Source organism: Lagenorhynchus albirostris, chromosome 3, assembly GCF_949774975.1.
Source record: "Lagenorhynchus albirostris chromosome 3, mLagAlb1.1, whole genome shotgun sequence".
In the NCBI taxonomy this organism is placed as follows: domain Eukaryota; kingdom Metazoa; phylum Chordata; class Mammalia; order Artiodactyla; family Delphinidae; genus Lagenorhynchus; species Lagenorhynchus albirostris.
This window is the reverse complement of record NC_083097.1, coordinates 72,812,120-72,829,366: the sequence shown is the minus strand read 5'-3', so window position 1 is coordinate 72,829,366 and position 17,247 is coordinate 72,812,120. Positions and strand designations below refer to the sequence as shown.

The following is a 17,247-nucleotide window of genomic DNA, read 5'->3' as shown; positions in this document are numbered from 1 at the left end:
TAGAGTGAAATGTGAATTTCTCATAGAAAGATAATTTATTTTAAAAATGAAAAAAGGTCAAGTGTTTTCCTTTGTGTCCTTTTTTTTTGCTTTAAGGAATTCAATATGGCTAAAATTCAAATGGAAAACAAGTCCATGAGTGGCTTTGGGACAAGGGCTTCTATTTTATACCAATTAAATGAATTTCAAACATAAAATATATTACATTAGGATAAAATTCTGTGTCGGGAGTAGAATGGTAATACAAGTTCAAAGAGAAAAGAGCATAGTGTAAAATCCCCAAATGTAAAAGAAAAGCTTTCTTGTACATATTTAAAATAAAATGAATAGCAGTGGGTATCAAATTGCTCTGGTACTTAGGCCCTTAAACCCTAAAATTTATAATAGAAATGACATTGTTTGATTCTATTTAAACTTATGAAAACCTTTGGATGTTTATTTAGATATATGCAAAGGGTAATATAACTTTTCAAAGTTGTTTAGGGGTTCAAATGAAAAAGACTTGGAAGTCCCACTGTTCCCAGTAGTTGACTTGGAGTGGCCCGCAGTTAAGGTGGACCTGAGATAGGTCAAGGTTTGCAAACTCAAACATCACAGGTGCCAGGGAGGCTCACATAAATCATTGACACAGGTCGTCTGGTGGGCACTGGACAAACTAAAGAGCTCATGTCCTGTCTAAAGGGGCAGCCATTACTCAGCTCCAATCAAGCAGTGTTGTGTTAGATTTTAAGCACTCTATTGGTAGATTTTTTTTAAAAAACATATTCTGGATTTTTACAGGATATCTCTGAATTTTAAAATTTTGCCACAAAAAATTGTTAAAGTGCAATGAAGGTCAAATAAAACTCCCTGTTGGTCCACATCTGGCCTATGTATCAATTGTGAATTCCACTGTGGATGGAGTGGCAGGTGGACTGCTCCTTTGATTTGACCATATTGTATGATGGAAAGCATCTAGGGGGTGGAACTTGATTATTATCGTACCTTTTCTAAAAATAGAGGGGGCCAGTGTTAGAGACTGCTATTGTGGTCTTTTAAAGTATTTACTTCCTAAAGAGTTTAGTGAACTCTAAGGAACGCTAAACTCAGTCTATAAGTAAGTAAGTCATTCCATACATTCCGGAATGGCATGCATTTAGTACTTGTTATATATATATAGGACCCAGATCTAATTTAATTACGTCGCAAGAATTCATTTTATGCTTCCAGTGCTGTAACATCAACTCACTGCATTGCAGTGCTGGGGACATAATCTACCCTGGGAACTATTTGTAATCTGAAAGCCCCCTTTCAGTCCTAGCTCGAATGGGCATTCTATACAGTTGTTCCTTCCTCCTTCATGAAACTCTTCTCTCCAGTTTTCATGCTGACCATGCTACAGTGTCCTCTGTGGGACCCTCTTCTATTTACGCTTAAACGTAGGTATCATCTCAGATGTTCTTCTTGTTCCTTTTCCTTTCTCGTGTTTTCCCTTCTTCCCTCTCCCTCCCTCACTTCTTTTCTTCTCATCTCTTAGCTTCCACTCTTCCAGACTAAATTTATTCATCCCCATAGCTTCAAATGTAATCTCTGCATGATGCCTTTCAGACCATTACTTCCAACCCCGATCCCTCGCCAAAGACCCCAACTTGACTACTGAAGAGCCACCAGGCAGAATGATCAAATTATCCAAGTCTGAACTCATCAGTTTCCCCTTGAAAACAAATAAACAAGCAAATGCTCTATGTATGATCCCTCAGTCACCTAGGTGAGAAGCAGGAGCCTTTGGTGACTGTCCTCTCAGTGTTTCCTCAGCATTCTTCTTGTCCTTTTTCTTTCCACTCACCAGATTTGAGGTCTAAACCTTATTCCCTGGGACCATGGTAAACACCTCTCAGCCTTTCTGATTTTGCTTCTAAATTTATTCTTCAGACTTCCCTAAGAGTTATTTTGCCTCAAAACCAGTGGGAACATGTTGTGCCTCTCCTCAAAAACCTCGATGGCTCACTGAGTTCTATAAAAATCCCATCCCTTAGCATGGCATCTGAAGAGCATTTTAATATTATGCAGGGTATCAGGAAGTCTTCTGCTCCCCCAAATGAATCTATCACTAAATGTATTCTGGAAGCCCCAAGTTAAATTAAGTGAAGTGGTTTTCTTTACTCTAGGACTTTTTAGAGCTGCTAAAATGCTCAAGTGAGTTGTGAATCTCTGCAGTTTCCCAAATATACTTGGTCAGGGGATCCTTTCACCAAGGATGTCTAGGAATATCCCAAGGAGGGTGCTTGCTGAAACCCAGTGGAGGAACTACAGTAACTTATTAACAATGTAGGTAAACTACTTTCTGGGCTTTTCTCCTGCTGCCTGGCTTTACTTACCCTCCCTCCCAGCCACACTGCATGCTTCTTCTCCCCAAGCAGGTCATGCACCTGCAGCCCTGGGCTTTGGCTAATTCTATTCCCTCAGTCTGCAATGCTTTTCTTCCACTCTTTACTTACTTAAGCTCTATATATCTTCAAGAATCAGCTGAGCAGGTTTTTAAAAACATTTCCTTGAATTCTCAATAATTAATAACTCTTTCCACTACTTATTTTACTCTTCTTTATGTCATGTTTATCTAATGTCTACTCCTCCAAGAAAACTCTAAGTTTCATTTTTCTTTCACTCATTCATGAAATGAATTCATTCATTCATTCTCCAACAACTTCTACAAAAGGTTTACCAACTGCCAAGCACTGATCTGACATGGGAATATATATATAGTAACATGCACTTTTGAATAACTATTTCAATAGGTTCATCTGAGCACGGACACATCTTCTTGCATGTTTGTACATCTAGAAATGAAAAAGTTCACTGAACTTTTTCTAACAGTGACAGTTCAACATTTTTCTGAGGGAAAAAAGAAAAGAAAAAAGTTGCATATTTGATTTGAAAACAACTCTCCATTGGGGTCACAGGTTGAGTGGAGTTGAACGTATAGGAAGAGCCAATGAAATACTATATATATGATGGCACTTTGAAAACTGTAGAACTATATGAGGCCCATTATGTTGCCTTTGAAAGTTTCTGCTCCAAAGATACTCCATAAGAAATTCTCTTTGGTAGGTCAGAGGCAACACTCTCTCAGGGAGATCACTACCAGATTCTTATGACTCAGCAGTATCTTGGTGTTCTAGCAAGATTCCAGTGCAGAGAGATTTACATCTGGTTAGAGTATTCCTTTTTCTTAAAAGCAAATTGTCAATTATTTTTAGGTTGTCTCATATTTGGTGCCAAGAACAAAATATCCTAGAATTCGGCTGGGATTAGGAATGGGTCATGAGAATTGGGATGTGGTACGGGTGACTGATTGTACTTTTGCAACTTCATGGGAAGAAGATACAAATTGTAGCATAGCGAGAGTGCCTACTTCCAAGGGGGTCTGTGGGTTCACATACCAGTTTTTAATGCAAATATCAAGTCATCAAACTCCTGCGACTCCTCATCGGCTATTAGTGACCCCTGGCCATATCCTCCAGAGGAAGGGAACGTGGCGCCATTCTGTGGGCTTGGCTTTAAGTCAGGGCTGGCCTGGCTGGCTTGTCGGAAGGATGCTCTCTCCCAGTCAGGTGGCACCTTTTTGGGTTGGGGTTGGGAGAAAAGGAAACCATAATATGAGTACATACATACTTACCCTGAAATCTGTATGAGCTATTTATCTCTGCATCTCATTACAAAGACTAAGTGAAAGGGCTGTTGAACTGTTTAGAATTGACCTTTAATTTTACCTTTGTTCCTTAGAAAAGTAAGTCTCTCCATGAGACCGTCTAATCTGGCGATGCTAAACAATTTCTCTACGAGGATTACTTGTAGATTTCTAAGCTGTCATGCGTGGAAGAAGAGAATTATTTTTTAACCCAATCAATACGTTAAATTTTTTCATAGAATATGTGCAAACAAAGCTGTTAAAAATATAAGAACTGGAGAACCCTCCTAAATCTTTAAGATACAACATATAATTTTAAGTATAGTAGCTATCTATGAGGATATACTGAATTGAAAAGAAAAGCCCTTTGATAGAATGCTAAAGTCCTCCTTTTTAAAATTAAATGATTAAAAAGATAGTTCTATCTTGAAATGAGTAAATGTATTTGCTTCCCTTGTGGTTACTGGCAAACACCCCTTAATCTTTCCTTTCCTAATGCTTTCCCTTCTCTGCGTGGCTTTCTGGAATGTCTCTGCCAGTGCCTCACTGACAGCTGGATCAAGGCCAATTCTAAGCCGCTGAGGAATGCAGAGCACACTTTAGGGTATGCCACTGCGCTCCACCCCCAGTGAACATTTAAGTAGTAGCTCAGGCCAGGAACTGAACTGTCACAGCTGCTGCCTCCCAATATAAGGTTCTCTGAGACACTGCGGGGATGCCTCTCACTGAGAAAAATGATTTGAGTGCTGGAGAAATAAATTTGAGAGAACATGAAACCTTAAAGGATTTTACGAAGAAGTGGAACATCTGGACTACTACTGTTCAACACAGTGATGGTTCAATACAGTTCAGTATAGCACTGTGATGCCACAAATGTTTTAGACATTTGTTCTCCATTATGGTAGCTACCAGATATATGTGGCTATGGAACACTAGAATGTGGCCAGGGTGACTGATGAAGTGAATTTTTTTTTTTTTTTTTTTTTTTTTTTGCGGTACGTGGGCCTCTCACTGTCGTGGCCTCTCCCGTTGCGGAGCACAGGCTCTGGACGCGCAGGCTCAGCGGCCATGGCTCACGGGCCCAGCCGCTCCGCGGCATGTGGGATCCTCCCAGACCAGGGCACGAACCCGTGTCCCCTGCATCGGTAGGCAGACTCTCAACCACTGCGCCACCAGGGAAGCCCTGATGAAGTGAATTTTTATTGTTATTTAATTGTGGCTAGTTTAAATTTAAACAGACATACATGGCTAATGGCTAATGTATAGTCTCGATCTAGACAAATGCTAAACTGGGTAGCCAAGTAAAGAGACAAAAACCATTATTTTAAAGATTTACTCCCACACTGCTGATCTTAAAAATATCTGTTTCTATTGTTATCACCTGGGATGTGAAAATAATTCAGTTTTAAGAGCTTATGGGATATAGAAATGGTACTAGATTGCTGAACCCTTTAGGGTACTAAACACATATCAAGATTTTTAAATATGGTACTTTATTTGTGATCACTTACCTTAATTTTCGCCTGACATGAATAAAGTTACTTTCTAAATTAACACAGAAGACAAAAAAATTATCACTGAGCAGGTAGATTATCTATTTACCTACTTAACTATGTATAAACTGTTTTCTTTTCAGACATATGCACTTTGATTTCCTGCCATTTTTCAGGATGCAAACACAAATACTGTTCCCCTTGGCTCCTTCATACAGAGACACTAACATGGGCTGTGTAAGGAATGGTAGGCAAGCACATCTCAGGCACTGCAGAAATTGTCAGGGACCTGTTTACCATCTCTTCCTGGACAAATGTCTTCAGGTATGTTTCAAAATACAAGCAGTGGTACCAATGCTATGGGTGGCACTACTGAGAGGTTGGTGGCAATGTGATTTAGACACAAGAACCCAAAATGACGTGGAGGGAGAACATTGGGAGGTTTATTTGTTTGTTGGGATTGAAGTAGTGGATTGGCATGAGTAAAGGAAGAGAGCTGTGAAAATATTTTCAGGAAGAAACAGTATTTGAAAAACCATTTCTGAAGCAGATTCAGTCACTGCCGTAACCAATTAGGAAGCTTTTGAAGAAAGAGCTCTGATTTCCCGGTACAAACTGCTGGTTAATAGAGCTCACAAAGCAAGGAGGAAAAAGAATTAGATAACAGACATGATACCATGGTGAGCACAGCAAATACCAGAGATCAGAGAATGTCAGTAGGAAAAGGATTTGAAAGTTACATGGCACCACTTAACTTGTACTCCATAAAATGGAAAGGTTGTATATCAAAGAGTGAGAGAGAGAAACAGAGAAGGAGAAAGGGCAAGGGCAGGCACCTCCTCCATAGCACTGATCAGATTCTGGGTAGACTTGCTGATCTCCCCTCCAACAGGAGGCATTCCACTCCCGGGTGTGAAGAAGGCTGTGCTGGGTCCCGGGTGCCCATTCATTTCCACTGTGTAACTGGCCTTCATAGGGCAACACGTCTGGTTGTGCAGAATGAAATAAACCACAAAAACGTACAGTCCCTGCAAAAGAAGAGAACACTAGCATATTAAAGGAAGTCCTGCTACCATAGCTAAAGAATAAACATGATTGTAAGCATAGCTGATTTTCTACAAGTGTTCTCCAAATGCTACCCAAAGCTGGGAATGACAGAACATGTTCGAAGTCTACCAACAGGCCCCTGTAAATTTCTGAATGTCACAAAAGTTCTTCAGTGTCATTTGAGAAAACCGCTCTCTCACTTAGAAGTCTTTTTTTTTTTTTCTTGGTTAGAACATCAGTAACTGAATCTAGCTCTACGAATACATGAAAACAGAATTGCAGAAGTATATCTGATTAGCTGTGTACATTTTGTTTTAGAGGGCAAACCTCTTGCCTTCTGAAAAATTACTATTTTTTCCCACCTATCTCACTTACTCTCATTTTTTTTCCTTAGCAAAATGGGGAGTAATGCTCCAGCCACCTTGGCGACTCAGGGAAGGGCAGCACTAATTAAGCCTTCTAATTCTGTTTAAATATCTCACCTACTTATCTCAGTTGGAAATAAAATCGCTGGGTAGGGACTCAGTATGGATTGCTTAATATTTAGCATGCCTTGCTTCTCAGTAAACATTACATGAGAATGACAAAGCTATCTTGTGCATTCTTAAACATCTGCAGGCCCTTTAAATTCTTTTGCAATCTAGTCAAACTCTTGACAATTGCTCTGCTTCCGTCACAGAGAGCAACTCACATTTTATAGTTGTGTTCCAGACACTGCCTACACTGGCTTTCCTTCATGATTTCTACAAGGGATCTACTGTATACTTCTAATGGTGCTTCTACAAAGCTTGGTAATTTTGACCTTTACACTCAGCCAATAAAATATCTTAAATTGTGACTTTTGTGTCTGTTAATCCTGGTGTTTAAGTTTTGGAAGCAAATAAGAATCTCCTTAATTACTAAAATTTTTAAATTAATCCACAAAAATGAAAGCAAGACACTCAGCTTGTTAAAGAAAACAAGGAGTTAATGTCAAGATCTTCATAAAACACAAATAAGTATGGTCATTTTTTTTTAAGTTTGCATTCTCCCATATCTCCTAATATTTCTGGCAGTGTAGAAGCAGTAAAGCAAACAATATTGTGGGCTTAAAACTTGTATCTGCTGGTATAAATAGTAAAAAGTCTATTAGAAAATCCTCAAGGCACAAGAATTACAACTAACTTTTAATGTAAAATGAAATTAGAGGACAGTCTGCAAGGTAGGAATGCTAGCATTTGATCTCTGTTGCCATTTCTGGAATATTGTTATAAATTAGGCCTTTCTCCTCTTTCTACTGGAATGACCCCTTCCTGAGTTGGCTTCCAGTCTATGTAATTAACAAATATGTTTTAAAATCAGTGGTTTACCTGCTAAAAATATTTTAAAATGTAACCATTTACATTTAAAATGTAACCATGATATAAAATTAGTAACAGAAACATTCATTTCCTTTTGAATTGGGCTCGTTTTGGTTTTTTGGAAACAACATTAATATTCTAAATTATGTAGGGTAAGTGAATTACTTTCACATGCAAATGATGTCATGTACATTAGCAGAAACAAATCTTCCTGAAAACATACACATCCAAAATTTTTCTTGTACAAGTAATTTTTCACATGGGTATGACCTAATTATATTGGCCACAGACAAAACAGGAAAAAAATTAAACTGTCAGCCTTAAAAACTGTGAGAATGTCACCAATTTATTTCAGGATTTCTCTTAGTGTTACTAAGTGATAGGGTAAAAGCTGGATCAGGAAAAAAAAAAAAAGTCCTAAAAATCCATCTCCAAGGAGCCATTTGTTAAAACAGCACTTCTCTCTTGTTTGTTTTTATATCTAGTCTTTTGTGTTTCAGAGAAGGAACTGTCTGCTGAAAACAACTTGCATGTGAAAACTGCATGTTTTTTTTTCCTTAAAAGCATATTTACATATATAGTAAATATTCTGAATCTTTTAGATGTGTGCCAGGAAACATAAACACTGTTAAAATGGAAAGAAAAGAATGTTTAAACGCAGATTGTATGACATTTGCCTGTGCCCAGCCCAGGCTGGGCGAATATAGAAAAAGGACCTTCATTATCCAAAGTACTCAGCTGTGGAGGTTTCTGACCTCACAGTAAAAACAAGTCCCTACTCCAAACGCTGTATATTAAATCTCAGGCTCTCCTTTGTATGATGTTCCGTGAAAGAATTTTAAGAGAGAATCTAGAATCTCAATTATTCAATCCAATCTGCAGACCACCCCTATGTGCACTGCCAGATAATGAGATGCAAGGATAGAACATTGCCTGCTACTCCCAAGTTGCTCACAAAGACAATATCCTACAAAATAATAGGTTAACTGTTCCAGAAGCAGGACGTATATAATTCATCTGAATTATTTTCCTTATTTAGTGAAAGCTTACAGAGAAGGAAATTCTTTCTGTGCATTGCTGTTTTGATTATTTTGTTGGGTCTCCTACTTACAATGATGAAAAATGCTTTCAAAAGTCTTTAGTTAGATTGTATCTGGATTGGCCAAGCTTGGATTCCTTTTGATTCAGGAATTTAAACCTATTAGCAGAGACACAAACGAGACCAAAATGATCTAAAGGAGTTAATAAATACTCTTAACATCTGAAGGAGCCAATAAGTACAGAAGATTTTGGCTGCCTATCTCAAAAATTTATGTTGGTTCCATATGAGGTGCGAAAGAATCAACATTGCCATTTGCCAAATTCACCCGAGAAGTGATGGCAGAGGAGAAGTGGGTAAAATGGGAAGCTGATTAAGCTGCCTATCTCTGAAGGAAGTGAAGTCTCAGGGCTTCATACTGATCTGACTATCCCCTCTGAGGACTAAGATACAGCCCTTAAGTAAGAATAGTTAAGCTTCTCAGGACTTGTAAAAAGATCTCAGAGGAGGGTTAAACCAGGTATCAAACTGTAACTAAAGGCACAGTCTTAGGCAGCAGTCCTTTTTGTCTCTGCCTCTCCCATCCCATAATTTCTTCAGGTTACAGAAAAGTGGTTAAACTATCAAATGCACTAAATGAACCCATTTAACAGCTGCCCAGGCTCATTCCTTTACTTTTATGTCTCTAAATAAAGTGAAATATTAGTTCATTATTTTGTCTGCATTCTGAATGCTGGCCTGCATGCACAGCCAGTTGGAGCTAGTGTGACAGAACAGTGAGCATGGACACACCCACACAGCAAGAGCTCTCAGCAATCCTGACCTGATGTGTTCAGCAACCTGACATATTGACTCCACATGGCCTCTATTTCTAGTATTTATTTTAGATTCTGGCAAAGAGTTATTATATGTGATAAAAATATTCTGGTGATAGTGTCTCACTAGCCATTAAAACACAAAGAATTGAATCAGTCTAGATATTAAAATATAACCGATAAAAAGCGCTGAAAACCATTTGCACCAGCTTGGTTATGTGAATCTCTTTGATGTTTGGATTCCACACAAGTTAAACGAAAAAAACCTTCTTGACCATATTTCCACATGTGATTCTGTACTGAAACGTAATGAAAACATTCCGTTTTTAAAACAAATTGTGATGGGCGATGAAAAGTGGATACTGTACAGCAATGTGGAACGGAAGAGACTGTGGGGCAAGGGAAGTGAACCACCACCAACCACACCAAAGGCTGTTCTTCATCCAAAGAAGGTGATGTTGTGTATATGGTGGGATTGGAAGGGAGTTCTCTATTATGAGCTCCTTCCGGGAAGACCAAATGATTAATTCCAAAAAGTACCACTCCCAATTAGACCAACTGAAAGCGGCACCTGACGAAAAGCGTCCAGAATTAGTTAACAGAAAACGCATAATCTTCCAACAGGATAACGCAAGACTGCATGTTTCTTTGATGACCAGGCAAAAACTGTTACAGCTTGGCTGGGAAGTTCTGATTCATCTGCGTATTCACCAGACATTGCACCTTCGGATTTCCATTTATTTCGGTCTTTACAAAATTCTCTTAAAGGAAAAAATTTCCATTCCCTGGAAGACTGTAAAAGGCACCTGGAACAGTTCTTTGCTCAAAAAGATAAAAAGTTTTGGGAGGATGGAATTATGAAGTTGCCTGAAAAATGGCAGAAGGTAGTAGAACAAAAGAGTGCATACATTGTTCAATAAAGTTCTTGGTGAAAATGAAAAATGTGTCTTTTATTTTTACTTAAAAAAACCAAAGGCACTTTTTGGCCCACCCAATATATTATAGCAACTATAATATGGTCACATTATTTAAATTTTATTTATAATTAGGCATCCAATCATATTTAGTATGTCTAGAAAGATGCCTGAAATGATGTTCACTTAATGTTGTTATTTTTACTTTAAAATAGTCAATAGTCTTTGAGACAAAATGACATATATATGTATAAAGTAGGAATGATTTGTTAAATGATCTTGTATATTTAATGACCTACTCTTTCTGGTGTTCTCCACTAATTTCCATATAATTGGATTTCTCTTATATCATTTCCCTTTCCCTTCAACCTGCATAAGTTCTCTTTAGGATTTCTTAAAGCTCAGATGTTTTGAAAATAATTCTTTCAGCTTTTGCCTGAAAATGTCTTTACTGCACCTTCCTGTTAGAGGGATATTTTCACCGGACATAGATTTCTAGGTTAACAGGTTTTGTTTTCTCATTTGTTATAGGACTTTAAAGACGTCATTCCATTGTCTTCTGGTTTCCAGAGTTTCTGATGAGAATGGTATTAATTTTTATCATTATTTTCTTGAATACAATGTTCCCTTCACATCCCCAAGCTGCCCTCATGATTTCCTACTCAGATTTTCAAGAGTTTGACTATGATATGCCTAGGCATATTTTTCTTTGCTTGGGATTCTCTAAGCTGTTTGGATCTGTGGTTTGTACTAACAAATTTGGAAAATTCCTGGCCATCATTATAGTCACCTAATAGTTATGAGGATTACTTATGGATGAAGTTTGAAGTGACTTTAAAAGTTTTTAATCTTTTTATTATTTGTTTCAATTCTTTATAATAAATATTTATCATTTTTCCAAAAATAATAATGATTAAAAAAAAGTCTAAGCAAATTTGTCAGTATATTAGTAATAAAGGGAACATGGACACAGGGACCATTTATTAATGCTGCTTTTCTTTTCTATGTTTTTAAAACTTTGTAGCACAAAGATATTAAAATAATAGGAATATTGTTTTTGGAGACCCAGGGAAAATGTGTAATTTCAAAATCTCCAGGTATATGTTAATTCTGTTATGAAAAATAGTTAAGAAATAGGCAGTGTAATCCTACAAATGGCCTAATCAAAACCACCTATCTTTTGGATAGCCTAAGAAAGAGCACAAAACAATGTAGGAGAAAGGACTTAGAGGAATGAAATCTTCATTAAAATTAGGCTTTTTTTTTTTTCAACTCAAAAATTACAAATTTGGGATTACAAAAAGAATATCTTTCATTAAATTGTAACCTCCTAGAAAGCAAGAGATTATGTCCAGTTAGCTCACAGTTGTATTTTTTAGTTTATAGCATGGTCCCTGGCACACAGGAGGAGCTTAAGAAATATCTGTTAAATAAGAAATTCTGGTGTTTAAGTTTCATCAGTGGGAGAGAGTACGATGGAGTGGGGACAGGCAAGTGTTCGTTTTAGTCCTCTAATTTTCTCACTATAGTTAGGTAATTTGGTAGTTGCTCAATAAAATTTTGTTTTGGCTCAGTCTTTGTGTTTTATACATTACATGTGCCAAGACTCTCTTATGGGAGAGTGAAGCATCCACTCTTGGCTGGGTCTCTGCTCTTCTGGGTCTGTGACCCTCTGGTGGTAGGCTTGTTTGGTGCTGAATCCCCAGGTGACTTCCTGGCTGTCTCTGCCTTCTCTGCTGGGACTGGGTTTGCATAATGCTGCTGCTTTTTCTTGTGACTACTTCTCCTTACAGGGCTTCACAGCTTCTGCTTTTGTTCTCCCTTGGTAGACACCCCTGTGAAGTCTCTGTGATTTCTTGTTTTTGGCTTCACACAGCTCTTGGGCTGCTGACCTACTGCTGTTTTGCATCACCAGTGACTAAGCAGCAAAGACTGGATGTCATGCCAATGACAGAAGTGAAAAGACAAATGCAGTATATGCATTTGTACATTTTTTTAGGTGTGAGAAAAGGAGGAATTTCATTTCTCATCGCTTCATATTTTTTGAACTGCTCTTATTTTTCACAGTTTAAGTTGCTTTTGTTAATGTTCTTATTTACAGTAAGAATCTTCAATCTAACATGTGCATTAAATATACAGAGAAAGGAAACAAGTGAGTCATCTTGATGGCCATTGGTTATCAGTGCAATTGTAACATTTAGAACTCTCTGGGAACAATTATCACCCAACTGCTCTTAAAAATACTTGGATGGGATCAGTAATTACCTAGTGTTCACCATGGGTTATGTCAAGTTCTTCTAAAATTTCTTATTAACTTAAGGGACACGATTTATTCAGAACAAGGAGAGTCAACAGAAGTTCAGTTAACTTAGTCTGCTGGCTTCAGACATGTCTGTGACTGAAATATCTGGGTAGCAGGGCTTCACTTTCAAGGTTGGGGCTTCGAAAGACGTCTATTCTAAATATTGTTAAGAACTAGGAGCAACAATTCTATGTGTTCTTTTTATCATAAATATCCAGAGCATAGACAAGATATTTTTTCTTTTATACAACTGAAGTTTCTATCTGCAATTTAAGAACATATTTCTGTGTGTGTCACTTATGGACAGGAGAAACATTTGGTCAGTCTTTTTTGAGATTAATACTCATGAATCAAAAGACAATTATTAGGTTATGCCTCAGCAATTTCATCTCCAGATGGTATGGTCCCTTTTCCTTCAGCTTTTCTTCTTGAAACTTGTTCTACAGGACTTCATCACAGAGACTCTCAATGTTCTTTATGCTTCTGTTAAGTTTCAAAGCATGGAGTGCTAATCAATCATGATACTACTTATCAGGAGCCAGACTATTTTTGACAAGATAGAAGGAACTGAAAATTAAGGTTTTTTTTTTTTTTAAGTTACAACAACACAAACCCCTGATCCCACCAACACCCTGCTTTGAGAGTTCCTAGATAAGAAAATTTTCAGAAGTACAAATTGAGTTGGTGGTAGGATTGAGGGGCAGAGAAGGCTGGAAGTGGTCATGACAGTACTGGGATGGAACTAAATAATGGAGAAGAGGTTTGGAATCTGAGGATAATTCTTTTTAAAGGTTTTAATAAAAAGTGGAGAAGGGATTCAAGTTGGATTAAGCTTTGAATGTGAAAAATGTTTTTAACTTAAATGACAAAAATGCTAAATTGTACCATGACTATTTATTTAAATATTGTTATATTTATAAGTACTTAAAAAATAATTTGAACCATTTTTGGTTTACTCTGAGAAATCTCTGCCACAGGCACTGGAAATATCTAGAGTCTGCAGAATAATATTAATAATAATAATAACAATGACAATAATAAAATAAAGTGAGCCGTTTCCTTGTCCTCTGGGGTGGTTTTCCTATGCAGAAGAGATTATTCAAAAGTTTACTATTTGTTTTGTCTAACAGTAAAAAGTCTGCAGCGTGTCCAACAAACTATGGTGATGGGTCAAATCGGCCCACTGCCAATTTGTACATTTATAGCAAATCACCAAGATGTACACTTTAAATATCTTACAATTTCATTTGTCAATTATACCTCAATAAAGCTGAAAAAAAAACCCCATAATAATAAAAAGGACAAACTACTGATACACATAACAATATGAATGAATCTCAAAGTCAGTATGCTGGGTAAAAAAAAGCCAAACATAGGGCTTCCCTGGTGGCACAGTGGTTGAGAGTCCGCCTGCCGATGCAGGGGACACGGGTTTGTGCCCCGGTCTGGGAAGATCCCACATGCCGCGGAGCGGCTGGGCCCGTAAGCCATGGCCGCTGGGCCTGCGCGTCCGGAGCCTGTACTCTGCAACGGAAGAGGCCACAACAGGGAGAGGCCCGCGTACGGCAAAAAAAAAAAAAAAAAAGCCAGACATAAAGGAGTACCCACTGTATGATTCTATTTATACAAAGTTCTAGAAACTACAAATTAATATACAGTGACAGAAAGCAGATCAGTATTTGCCTGGCTATGGAAGCAAAGGGAGGGATGTTCTGCAAGGGGGCCTGGGGAATCTTTTGGGGGGGATGGAAATGTTCTGTATCTTGACTGTGGTTTCATAAGTGTGTAACCACCTGGTTTTTTTTAAAAGCTGAAGAACAAACTAGAGTTTTGAATTTGTTGTTTTAATAAAGTGAACACTAATCTTTTAAACTAAGGGTCAGCAGACGTTTTTCTTGAAGGGAGTCACATAGTAAATATTTTAGACTTAGCAGGGAATATGGTCTCTGTCGAAACTACACTGAAATTTGAATTTCATACAATTTTCACATGTCACAAAATATCATTCTCCTCTCTATTTTTTCCAGCATTTAAAAATGAAAAAAACATTCTTAACTCTATAAGAACTTTTTAACATAGTTTTGGTCAGCATCCTTTAAATTGCTTTTTCTAAAGGCCTTAAAAATTTAGCATTCAGGTATCTGTTAACAACTCTATGGATTAATCTTGTTTGTGCACTGATAGGAGACCAAAGAATAATGTTGATGATGATGAAAAGGGAAAATTAAATGACCCAGTGACAATAAAAATAAGAGAGGAGAAGCGATCATTTTGCTGTGGAAACTAAATTACATACCATCCATGCTGAAGTGAAAATAAGATTATTGTAAGTGCTAGACAGGAGATCAGGAGAAAAGGCAAGGTTAGAGACATAAGTGTGCAAATAGCTGTGCAGTGGTAAAAGCTGAAGCCATATGGTATATAATTTTTTTAAGGAAGACACTATGTAGAGGAAAATGCTGAGTGCTCAGGATTCGGCACAGCTGGAGAACACGAACAGGAAGAGGAACAAGTGAAGTAAACAAGGAACGACCGACTGGTCAGGCAGGTCAGATGAGAGAACAGCCACAGCTCACTATATCAGGGACCCCAAGAGAACTGTTCCAGGAGAGCGAGGTGGTCCACATCAGCACCAACAGACATTAAGAAGAAGCGAAAAGAGGCATTTCTTCACTGCAGATGTAACTGATATCTTTGGGAAAAACACAACCAGATCATTCCCTAACCTAAGGGTAGCTTTTCCTTGATAGCACTATACATTATATATTGCAGTCTACTGTCACCCCCATCCAGAGAGCAATGAGAAGAGACTGAAATACATAATACACAGAGTTGTCAAGAAAAAGGTACCCTTAGGCTACGGAATGATCTGACACACGACATGAGATCAGCCAGTTTGATAACTACATGCTGACACTGGATGGGGGGTTTTCCTCCTTCCTCCTCATCTACTTCATTCATTATTATTCTTAGAGCAAAAGACTATATAGCACAGAGTTTAATTCCTTTAAACTACAAACTTCAGGCATTCCATCTGAAGATACTCAATGAACATTGAATATTTCACATATTCTACGATGGGTGTGCCTGCCTGCCAATATTAAGTCAACTCTGATACCAAGGCCCCTTTGGGAAATGCCCAATTTTTGTACTTTTGACTTATTCCTGTCCCACAGGTTGCTGAAGGCGGACAGTCAGCCAATGACATGTAACTACTGGGCTTCTACATCTTTTATATCACTTTTGAAAGGAAAAAAATCTAGTAAGCTTCTAAGAAATTATTCATTTCATTATAACATGGTTAATCAAATATCAAAGGTGATCTAAATGGCCTTGTTTTAGAAACATTCTTGATGAGTCAATTCCAAAATAAGGATACAGTCCATAGAGACTTTTATAGAAATGTGGAACTCAACATCCTATGATTTGCTGTACTGAAACTCACAGGTTATAAATCATGCACTGAGGAGAAAGAGATTTCTTATAACTGGCAAAACTGGCAAATTCTGAGACATCTCACCAGCAGACAGAAACTCTGAGTTACCACACTTCTGGGAATCTTTGCCTTTATAGATTTGAGATAATATAGCATGTAAATGGATATCAATAATAATTCTAGATATTAAGAACCAGATTACATATTATCAAAATATTATTTGTTATTATTTTCAAATACTCTTTTCTGATGATTAATGAGCTACTTAATAGGGAGAAATCATTTAGTATCTTTTTATTGCAATTTTCTAGTCAGTGAAACAAGGACACTAAGATAGCTCTAGGAATGCTCTACGGAATAATTAATTTACTAACAAAACTCTAAAAATGTATGGATATTTTAATTTTAAAGAGCAAAAATTTAAAGCAGCCCAAGTTCAATTGTTAACATTTATTGCAGAAGGGGGAAGAAGAAAGAAAAGAAAATACAGAGAAGTCAACCCCCCTGCACCCCAAATTTATACCAGATCTTAACACTCAGAAATACCACTCTATCTTGTCTATGACCTTTCTTAAAACTACAATTTCTAGAGAGGGTTTATTTTCCCCACGCTGTTAATTATGTAAGGACACATTTTTATATGTAAGCATTTTTTGGGGAAAGAGAGCTGAAGGTTGGATTTACAATTGGGCGATAGCTGAAGAAACCTCAGATCTCGGTTTGCCTGGAATAGTCCCGGTTTGCTTGGGATTCCTGGTTTAGCCTGCTGTCTCAGCATTTTTATTAACATCACCCCCTTTCACTCAAGTGTCAATGACAGTGAATTATATGGCAATTTAGTAGGGCTAGATAGGGCTCAAGAAGGATCCTGCATTGTGGAAGAAATCCTATTTGAAACAACAGAGCTATTGAGTATATCCTAATAAAAATCCAGATTCTAACCAGCCCTCTTTACGTAAGGATGGTCTGCAATTTAAATTCTCTCCTAACAATCTTCAATTCATTCATTAATACATAATAGCTGAGTGTCCACCAAGAAGTGCACTTAGGTTCCACACAGGCAGTGGACAGACAGGCTCAGTGCTTTCTCGAGTATTTCATGCCCAGTCTCATGGTTCAATGCTTGGAGCTCCACCAGGAGCTCCTCTGCTTCCTAAATCTCAGATCGCTGCCTGAGGGGGAAATAAGTGAAGT

General features: G+C 37.7%; 1 protein-coding gene across 1 annotated transcript in view; it reads right to left on the bottom strand.

Annotated features, from left to right (window-relative positions):
- The window catches only part of ADGRV1 (adhesion G protein-coupled receptor V1), a 564,972-nt gene that overhangs the window by 6,518 nt on the left and 541,207 nt on the right, over positions 1–17,247 (bottom strand). The window contains exons 90-91 of the mRNA XM_060146321.1: positions 5,997–6,188; positions 3,420–3,597 (exon numbers count right to left, since the gene is read on the bottom strand). Of these exons, the coding sequence (XP_060002304.1) occupies positions 3,420–3,597; positions 5,997–6,188 (370 nt within the window). The remainder of the gene's footprint in view (positions 1–3,419; positions 3,598–5,996; positions 6,189–17,247) is intronic.